The 10,169-nt window shown below is 44.8% G+C and overlaps 1 protein-coding gene across 2 annotated transcripts in view; it reads right to left on the bottom strand.

Annotated features, from left to right (window-relative positions):
* Nucleotides 1-1,405: 1,405 nt before the first annotated feature.
* ECEL1 (endothelin converting enzyme like 1) overlaps nt 1,406-10,169 on the bottom strand; it is a 107,151-nt gene continuing 98,387 nt past the window's right edge. For both annotated transcript variants that reach the window (XM_070754168.1, XM_070754170.1), the window contains exons 14-18: nt 9,429-9,553; nt 7,200-7,265; nt 4,506-4,601; nt 4,183-4,259; nt 1,406-2,876 (exon numbers count right to left, since the gene is read on the bottom strand). In XM_070754168.1, the coding sequence (XP_070610269.1) occupies nt 2,777-2,876; nt 4,183-4,259; nt 4,506-4,601; nt 7,200-7,265; nt 9,429-9,553 (464 nt within the window). In that variant the 3' untranslated portion in view covers nt 1,406-2,776. The remainder of the gene's footprint in view (nt 2,877-4,182; nt 4,260-4,505; nt 4,602-7,199; nt 7,266-9,428; nt 9,554-10,169) is intronic.

Below are 10,169 nucleotides of genomic sequence, written 5' to 3'. Positions count from 1 at the left end.
GCCCCACGGAGGCTTCTCCCCGCCTTTTCCGGCCCTGTTTCTTTCCAGGAGATTCCTAGAGAGGCCCCACGGAGGCTTCTCCCCACCTTTTCTGGCCCTGTTTCCTCCTAGGAGATTCCTAAAGAGGCCCCACGGAGGCTTTTTCACACCTTTTCTTGCCGTTTCCTCCCAGGAAATTCCTAAAGAGGCCCCACGGAGGCTTCTCCCTGCCTTTTCTGGCCCTGCTTCCTCCCAGGAGATTCCTAGAGAGGCCCCACGGAGGCTTCGCCCCACCTTTTCCCGCTCTGTTTCCTCCCAGGAGATTCCTAGAGAGGCCCCACAGAGGCTTCTCTCTGCCTTTTCTGGGCCTGCTTCCTCCCAGGAAATTCCTAGAGAGGCCCCACGGAGGTTTCTCCCTGCCTTTTCCAGCCCTGTTTCCTCCCAGGAGATTCCTAGAGAGGCCCCACGGAGGTTTCTCCCTGCCTTTTCCGGTTACAGTTTTGGAGGCTCGGGTTTGTAAGTGGAAAATGGTTCTTGAGAAGAGGCAAAAAAATCCTGAACACCCGGTTCTTATCTAGAAAGGTTCGTAAGTAGAGGCGTTCGTAGGTAGTGGTTGCAGATTCGTGGCCTGTTTGGCTTGCGAAGAGGAGACGTGAGATGCCACCTCCGGATGGGGCCATGGTGACCCTACCTGCCTTTTTGACACCTGCAACTACCCGGGTGGTCAATGAATGCCAGACGTTCCGTTGCCCATGCACAAAAAGAGAACGGCTTTGGCCTTGTTTTATTATTATTATTTTGATGTCATCAGCAGCAGATAATTTAAATTTAATTTATTGTATTTCTATTTCGCCCAACTCCCGAAGGACTCTGGGCGGCTTACAACAGGATATAGAAAATACATTTAAAATACAAAGCGACATTTCTGTACATGGGGCTCTTGTGGCCGACCGGCCAGGCAGCTCCACTCACTGGAGAGAGAGAGAGAGAGAAAGAGAGAGAGAGAGAGAGAGAGAGAGAAGGAGGGAGAGAAGGAGAGAGAGGGAGAGAGGGAGGGAGGGAGAGAGGGAGGGTGGGAGAGAGAGGGAGAGAGAAAGAGATAGAGAGGGAGAGAGAGAGAGGAGGGAGAGAGGGAGAGAGAGAGGGAGGGAGAGAGAGAGAGGGTGGGAGAGAGGGAGAGAGAAAGAGATAGAGGGAGAGAGAGAGAGGAGGGAGAGAGAGAGGGAGAGAGAGAGGGAGAGAGGGAGAGGGAGAGAGAGGGAGAGAGTGAGAGAGAGGGAGGGAGGGAGAGAGAGGGAGGGTGGGAGAGAGAGGGAGAGAGAAAGAGAGAGAGGGAGAGAGAGAGAAAGGAGGGAGAGAGGGAGGGAGAGAGGGAGGGAAAGAGGGAGAGAGAGAGGGAGGGAGAGAGAGAGAGGGAGGGTGGGAGAGAGAGGGAGAGAGAAAGAGATAGAGAGAGGGAGAGAGAGAGAGAGAGAAAGGAGGGAGAGAGGGAGAGAGAGAGGGAGGGAGAGAGGGAGAGAGAGGGAGAGAGAGGGAGAGAGAGGGAGAGAGAGGGAGGGAGAGGGAGGGAGGGAGAGAGAGGGGAAGGGAGAGGAGAGAGAAAGGGAAGGAGACAGGAAGAAAGGAGAGAAGGAGAGAAAGAGAAAGGAGGGAAAGAGGGAGAAAGGGAGAAGAGAGGAAGAAAGAGGGAGAGAAGGAGTGTAGGGAAAGAAGGAGAGGGAGGCAGGGAGGGAGGGAAGGAGAGAGGGAGGAGAGGGAGAGAGGGGAGGGTGAGAGGGAGAAAGAGGAAGGAAGGAAAGAGGGATAAAGGGAGAGGAGAGGGAAAGAGGGAGGGGAGGAGAAAGAAGGAAGAGAGAGGAAGGAGAGAGAAAGAGGGAAGGAGGGAAAGGATAGAGAGAAGGTATAGAGGAAGGGAAATGGAGGGTGATGGAGGAAGAGGAAGGAGGGAGGGAGAGGAAGGGAGGGAGGAGAATGGGGAGGGAGAGGGAGGGAGGGAGAATGTTTGAATTGTATGCGTGCATGCAATCTGGCTGAGCATGAATTTGCGCCTGCCTTCTTGAACACCTGCATCTAAAGGATGGGCTGGACTACAATTCCCAGAGTTCCTGAGCAGTTGCAATGTCTAGGATTTCTGATCCCAACCAATCCAAAAAATACGGCATACATAATGATTGACAGCAAAATGGACTAATTATAATATGCCATGGTGCTAATCCGTTTGATTTTTTTAAAAAAATAAAAATATAAAATATGGAGCATAATAATATCGAGGCCAGCAAAATTTTGATCCTGGGATCATGGTGATTATAGCGACCGTTTTACTACTAGTCGTAACTCGCTTTTTTCAGGGCCGTCGTAATTTTGAACGGTCGTATGCTGAGGACTCCTCACAGCTTTGGAACTTAAGCTGCTTTAGCACAATAAGATAGAAGAGCAACCCCGCCCCTCCTAAAAAAAATTGAGGTGTGGAAGCAAATCAAAAAGGCTTCGGCCTGGTCCAAAACAAAGAACGGAAAAATATGTGCGGTTCCTTTTGTGAGCTGAGCGATTGTACAGATGGCTGGAGATCGCAGGAGGTGCGTTAGACTGGTGTTACCTATTTATAGGTATCACAAAGATTTTGGGGTGCAAGGGGGGGCTGTTGGAAGCATCCCCTAGACCTCCTAGCCTGGACCGCTCTAGGAATTTTAAGAGGTCTTGCTCTCCTCCCTCTCTCTCTCTGCCCTAGTGGGTTGACGCCATGGTGATCTGAGCTGGGGGCAGGCAGGCACGGGAAAGGGGGGGGCAGGCGGGCGCTTCACCAGACGGAGCACTTGTGTGTGGGGTTCATGGGGGAGTCCTTGGGACAGTGGAAGACCCGTCCGAATTCCTCAAACTGGGAGACGCTGCCCAGCACCCTGTTAAGAAGAGAAGAGAAGAAGAAAAAAAATGGAGGATTGCAGAGCTCAATCGATGTAGAATACAGAAGAAACAAAAGAGTTGGATGGGACCTTGGAGGTCATCTAGCCTGAGAATGTTAGTCTGTAGGAGCCCCCAAATCAGGAGGAAGGTGGAGTCTCCTTTTTCAATCCACAGACTGTGTGTATCTAGAGTTCCATTTGGTCTAGTGGGGAATTGGGCTAGAAACAAGGAGGCTGTGAGTTCTAGTCCTGCGTTAGGCGTCAAAAGCCAGCTGGGTGACTTTGGGTCAATCACCAGGAGACTGGGAGTTCTAGTCCTGCCTTAGGTATGAAAACCAGCTGGGTGACTTTGGGTCAATCAGTATCTCTCAGTCCAAATCACCTTATAGGGTTATGAAGAAAGCAGGAGGCGGAAGGACTATTGTGCATATTCAGCAGCCTCGGTTATTTATAAAATTATAATTAAAGGAAAATGAAGGAAAATAAAATAAAGGAAAATAATAAATAAGATAATAAATTAAAAAAAAATTAAAATATAATAAAATAATAAAACAAAACAAAACAGAAAAACAATAAAACAACAATAAACCAATAAAAAACAATAAAAATACAACAATAAACGAAACCAATAAAGCAATAAACGCATAAAATAATAAAGCAATAAACCCATAAATTTTAAACCCATTTTTAAAATGTTTTTAAATTATTAGATTTGTTATGAATCGTTCTATTGCTGTTGTGAGCCGCCCCGAGTCTATGGAGAGGGGCTGCATACAAATCTAATAAATAAATGAATGAATGAATGAATGAATGAATGAATGAACGAACGAACGAATCAATGAATGAATGAATGAATAAATAAACCAATAAACCAATAAACCAATAAATCCATAAACCAATAAAACAATACAACAATAAATGAAAACAATAAACCAATATAACAAAACAATAAAACAAAACAATTAACCAATAACAAATAAACTAACACAAAATAATAAAAATAATAACCAAACAAACAAAAAAACCACAAGTTCTTTGGAACTGGGAGGCAGAGAAGTTGAATTAAATAAAACAAAACAAAACAAAACAAAACATATGAAACGAAAAGTAATTTGGGATCCCTTGTGCGGCTTCCTCCCAAATGCTAAACCATCTTTCTCAGCTTTCAACATCTTCCAACTATGTGAACTTCAACTCCCAGAATTCCCTAGCCAGTGGCTGTTCGTGGGGAAAGCCAGACTTCCTTTCCCATCTCTGACTCCGCCCCCCGCAATCGGGGTCTCCCGGATGCCCCTGCTGGTACCTGTAATGTTCGGGGGCGTGTTTGTCGGTCAGCACCTGGAGATAGATGGACTGCGAGCGCCGTTTGATGCACCAGTTCTGCAGGGGAGAAGGGAGACATTGTCAGGCGGGTCTCGAATCCGTGTCTCGTGTCTCAAATCCGCTTACGACGACTCTACTAAAAGGTAGACACCCCTCCCCAACGTGCCTAACCACAACTTTTCTCAGTGCCGCTGTAACTTCAGACGGTCACAAAATGAACCGTCTGTAAGTCGAGGACTCCCACTGTGATCCGCCCACCTGGGTCGCCCCTGCGCTCGCTGAATCCTCACAGAGGGGGGTTACCTGAGCGAAGGCGATGAAGAAGAGCTGCTCGTGGGTGTATTTCAGCCACAGCAGGGGGTTTTCGGGGCCGTGTTCCCGCACCCATTTCTGGTAGGCCTGCGAGGAGAAAATAAAATAAATCACATTTGGCAAGTTGACAGGTTCACTTCGGGGTGCAAGGGAGGCCCCTGGGGAGGTGTGACCGTTTAGATTTGGGCCGCGGTGGGCAGGATTGGGATGCCCTGCCCATCACTTTGGGGATTTTGACACACCCAAAACCAAAGTTTGGCAGAACTTTGGCAAAAGGCCTGGCAGAGCACAGTGGAAGGCAGATTTGTAATGGAGAATAATAGGATAGGAGAAGAGAGGAAAGGAACATCTCCACCCCATGTCCAGTCAACGAAGCAGTGGAAGTGATGTGCCGGTGTCTGGAGGCTGTTGGGGCCTGGATGGGTGTCAACAGGCTCAAACTCAACCCTGATAACCCTGATTGTCCCAAGGACAATCCCATCTGTCCGTCCATCACCCTGGGGGGGTGGGGAAACTACGCAACTTGGGCGTCCTCCTCAATCCACAGCTCACATTAGAGAACCATCTTTCAGCTGTGGCGAGGGGGGCGTTCGCCCAGGTTCGCCTGGTGCACCAGTTGCGGCCCTATCTGGACCGGGACTCACTGCTCACAGTCACTCAGGCCCTCATCACCTCGAGGCTCGACTACTGTAACGCTCTCTACATGGGGCTACCTTTGAAGAGTGTTCGGAAACTTCAGGTCGGGCAGAATGCAGCTGCGAGAGCAATCATGGGCTTTCCCAAATATGCCCATGTTACTCCAACACTCCGCAGTCTGCATTGGTTGCCGATCAGTTTCCGGTCACAATTCAAAGTGTTGGTTATGACCTATAAAGCCCTTCATGGCACCGGACCAGAATATCTCCGGGACCACCTTCTGCTGCACGAATCCCAGCGACCATTTAGGTCCCACAGAATGGGTCTTCTCCAGGTCCTGTCAACTAAACAATGTTGCTTGGCGGGACCCAGGGGAAGAGCCTTCTCTGTGGCGGCCCCGGCCCTTTGGAACCAGCTCCCCCCAGAGATTAGAATTGCCCCCACCCTCCTTGCCTTTCGTAAGCTTCTTAAAACCCAACTCTGCCTCCAGGCATGGGGGAACTGAGATCCTCTTTCCCCCTAGGCCTTTACAATTTTAATGCATGGTATGTCTGTATGTATGTTTGGTTTTACAATAAGGGTTTTTAACTGTTTATATTGGATTGTCATATGTTGTTTACTATTGTTGTTAGCCGCCCCGAGTCTATGGACAGGGGCGGCGTACAAATCCAATCCAATCCAATCCAATCGAATCAAAATGAAAGGAAAGGAAAGGAAAAGGAAAAGGAAAGGAAAAGTAAAGTAAAGGAAAAGAAGGGAAGGAAGGAAGTGGAGAGGAAGGAAGATAGAAAAGAATGAAGGAAAGCAAAGGAAGGAAGGGAAAAGGAAGAAAGAAGGAAGAGGAGAAAGGAGGAGAGGAGAGGGATAGAGAGGAAGATAGAAAATAAGAAGGGAAAAGAAAGGGGAAGGGAGGGAGGGAGAGGAGGAGAGGAAGATAGAAAATAAGGAAGGAGAAATGATAGGAATGGAAAGGGAAGGGAAGGGGAAAGGAGGAAGGAAGGAAGAGCAGAGGAGAGCGGAGGAGAGGAAGATAGAAAATAAGGAAGGGAAAAGAAAGGAAAGAAAATGAAAGGAAAAGGGGAAAGGAGGAAGAGAGGGGAGGAGAGGAGAGGAAAATAAAGAAGGAAAAGGAAAGGAATGGAAAGGAAAGAGGAGAAAAGGAAGGAAGGAAGGAAGGAAGGAAGAGAAGGGAAGATAAAAAAAGAAGGGAAGGAAAGGAAAGGCGGAAAGGAAAGAGAGTTTGGGTAATGAAATCTCTGCAAGAAAACAACCAAGCTCAAAGAATACCAAAGACTCCACAGTCCTAATCCCTACTACTGCTACTGCTGCTACTACTACTCCAAATATTCCCTTTTCTTTATTGGTTTGTTCTTTTTCTCCAGAGGAGATTTGGAGAATCACGCTTTTTTGTAATCAGCCGCGTGATTTTTTTTTGTTTAAATTCTGTTTTTATTTTAATGGTTAGCTCCCCAGACCTATTGAAGCTATGGGTGGTCTATAAGAACGTTTTATTTATTTATTTATTTATTTATTTATTTATTCATTCATTCATTCATTCATTCATTCATTCATTCATTCATTCATTCATTCATTTATTTATTTTGTCCAATACACAATACATATTGAAGAGAATAGACATGAAGTATTATATATATAAAGAGAAGATATAAAAATAGAGGAGAAGATATATGAAAGGAAGAAAAGATATATGATATATGAGATAAGGAGAGACAATTGGACAGGGGACACTGGTGCACTTATGCACGCCCCTTACTGACCTCTTAGGAACCTGGAGAGGTCAATCGTGGAGAGTCTAAGGGAGAAATGTTGGGGGTTAAGGGTTGACATTACTGAGTCCGGTAATGAGTTCCACGCTTTGACAACTCGGTTGCTGAAGTCATTTTTTTACAGTCAAGCTCGGAGCGATTAATATTAAGTTTGAATTTGTTGCATGCTCTTGGGTTGTTGTGGTTGATGCTGAAGTAGTCATTGACAGGCAGGATGTTGCAGCATATGATTTTGTGGGCAATACTTAGATCGTGAACTCACGTAGTAGGCAAGTTTAAGTCCTCCCATATCTGCAATGTTTTCTCCCAGGGTGTGCTTTCCGTTGACCTTGCAGAAAGAAGAGGAGAAAAGAGAAATAATGATAATAATCATCATCATCATATTTTAAATCCTGCGAAATGCTTAAGTTGATTACGACTCCATTTTCTAGATTCTCCACGTGTGTAATTTTGTATTATATGAATAAAACAAAACAGAAAAAGGAACCTAACAACTTATAATCCATCAATTAAAATTCAAAATATATGTCAAACCTCAAAAATTCATTTTCTTATCATTACTGAACTAATTTCTAGTTTAAGTTTTTAGGGCTAAAAAGAACAAGACAAAAAGCAGCCAGTAATATTCTGGCCCCTGTCATCCATTTTCTTTAAATTTTTCAACTTTATCCTTTTTATATTTTTATTTTTTCCATCCCCACATCCTTAGCTCATTATCTTTTTTCTTTTTCTTAGCTTTTCTGTTTTCCTTTTTTCCTTGTCTATTTTTCTATTCTTTTTGTCCTCTTTTCCACTTCTTAAATAAATTATTTGATCCTTATTAGTAAAATTGTTATTCACATCTTTTTTAATATCTTCTTTTTCCTCCCTTTGTTACTACTTTCTAGATTCTCCTAACCTGGTCTGTTAATACAGGTTGTCATCGACTTACAACCGTTTGTTTAGTGACTGCCTGAAATCAAATCCAGGTGGCTTTTTTGAAGATTCAGTGTAAACCTCATGGCAAAAAACATCTGGAGCCTCCAACATTAGATAAACGATGCTTATAATACAGTGATCTTAACTTACTTTATTTTATTTATTTATTTATTTTTAATTTATTTGTTTTGTCAAGTATACAAAGATATAACAATGTTTATATACATGATACTCGTAAGAGAGAAACATGAGGACAGGGGACGGAAGGCACGTTGGTGCACTTATGCGCGCCCCTTACTGACCTCTTAGGAATCGGGAGAGGTCAACAGGGTAAAGGGTAAAGTTTTGGGGGCTAGGTGATAATACTACAGAGTCCAGTAGTGAGTTCCATGCATCAACTACTTGGTTACTACAGTCGTATTTCCTGCAGTCGAGTTTAGAGTAGTTTACTTTGAGTTTGTATCTGTTGTGTGCTCGAGTGTTGTTTTGGTTGAAGCTGAAGTAGTCGTTGACAGGAAGGACGTTGCAGCAGATGATTTTATGGGCTATGCTTAGGTCGTGTTTAAGGAGACGTAGTTCTAAGCTTTCTAAGACTAGGACATTAAGTCTAGTTGCGTAGGGTATTCTGTTGTGAGTGGAGGAGGGGAACTTACAACAGTTCATAATAATAATAATAATAATAATAATAATAATAATAATAATAATAGTAATAATAATAATAATAATAATAATAATTTATTAGATTGTATGCCGCTCCTCTCCGAAGACTCGTTTAGTGACCATTCAAAGTTACGATGATGCTGAAAAAAGTGACCTAAAACCATTTTTTCACACTTACGACCATTGCCGCATCTCCGTGGTCACATGATCAAAATTCATATACTTGGCGACTGACTCATATTTATGATGGTCCCGACTCGAGGTCACGTGATCCCCCTTTTGCAACCTTCTGGCAAGCAGAGTCAATGGGGAAGCCACATTTGCTTAACGACCCCGTTACTGACTGAAGGGATTCACTTAACAATGGAATAGAATAGAACAGAATTTTATTGGCCAAGTGTGATTGGACACATAAGGAATTTGTCTTGGTGCAGATGCTCTCAGTGTACGTAAAAGAAAAAGAAAAATTTGTCAAGAATCTGGTGGTATAAGACTTAATGATTGTCATAGGGGTCAAATAAGCAACGAAGAAACAAACAATATTAATAAAAATCTTAGGATACAAGCAACAAATTACAGCCATACAGTCTTAAGTGGGAGGAAAAGGGTGATAGGAATGATGAGAAAAAACTAGTATAAATAGAAGTGCAGACTTAGTGAATAGTTTGACAGTGTTGAGGGAATTATTTGTTTGGCAGAGTGATGGCGTTTGGGGAAAAACCTGTTCTTGTGTCTAGTTGTCTTGGTGTGCAGGGGTTGTAAAACGGGGCAAAGGCTCACTTAACAACGCTCTTATGCTCAACAATGGGAAGGCTGGGATCGATTGTGGTTGTAATAAGTGGGGAAGGACCTGAATTTTGAGGTTGCAAATTCGAAGAGGGGCAGGGGGAGGACCTTGCGCGTCGGGACTCACCCTCTGGCTGTAGACGGTGAAGTTGTCGTAGAGATTCACAATGCACTCGGCCTTTTGGCGGAACTTGCTGTAGGAGGCGTCGGTCCACCAGTGCATCAGGTTGCCGTACCTGTCGTATTGCCCGCCTGCAAAGGAAGTGTTTGGGGAAAATGACAGCGTCCCACACATTGGCCTGGCCGCCTCCCAACCCAACCCCAACCCCAACCTGGCTGCAGGGACTTGCTGGGGTGGTTAAAAGGAAGAGCAGCCATATCTCATAGAAGAGGAGAACAGAATCAGAAGGGACAGAATTGGAAGATAATATACGGAATAGAATATAATTTATTTTATTTATTTTATTTATTTATTGGATTTGTATGCCGCCCCTCTCTGCAGACTTGTGGCGGCTAACAACAGTGATAAAACAACATGTGACAATCCAATAGTAAAACAATTAAAAACCCTTATTATAAAACAAAACATACACACAAAACATACCATGCGTAAATCGTAAAGGCCTAGGGGGAAAGGGAATCTCAATTCCCCCATGCCTGACGGCAGAGGTGGGTTTTAAGAAGCTTACGAAAGGCAAGGAGGGTGGGGGCAATTCTAATCCCTGGGGGGAGTTGGTTCCAGAGGGCCGGGGCCACCACAGAGAAGGCTCTTCCCCTGAGTCCCGCCAAACGACATTGTTTAGTTGACGGGACCCGGAGAAGGCCCACTCTGTGGGACCTAACTGGTTGCTGAGATTCGTGCAGCAGA

Source organism: Erythrolamprus reginae, chromosome 5 (assembly GCF_031021105.1).
Source record: "Erythrolamprus reginae isolate rEryReg1 chromosome 5, rEryReg1.hap1, whole genome shotgun sequence".
NCBI lineage: Eukaryota > Metazoa > Chordata > Lepidosauria > Squamata > Dipsadidae > Erythrolamprus > Erythrolamprus reginae.
This window is presented reverse-complemented; position numbering and strand designations above follow the sequence as displayed.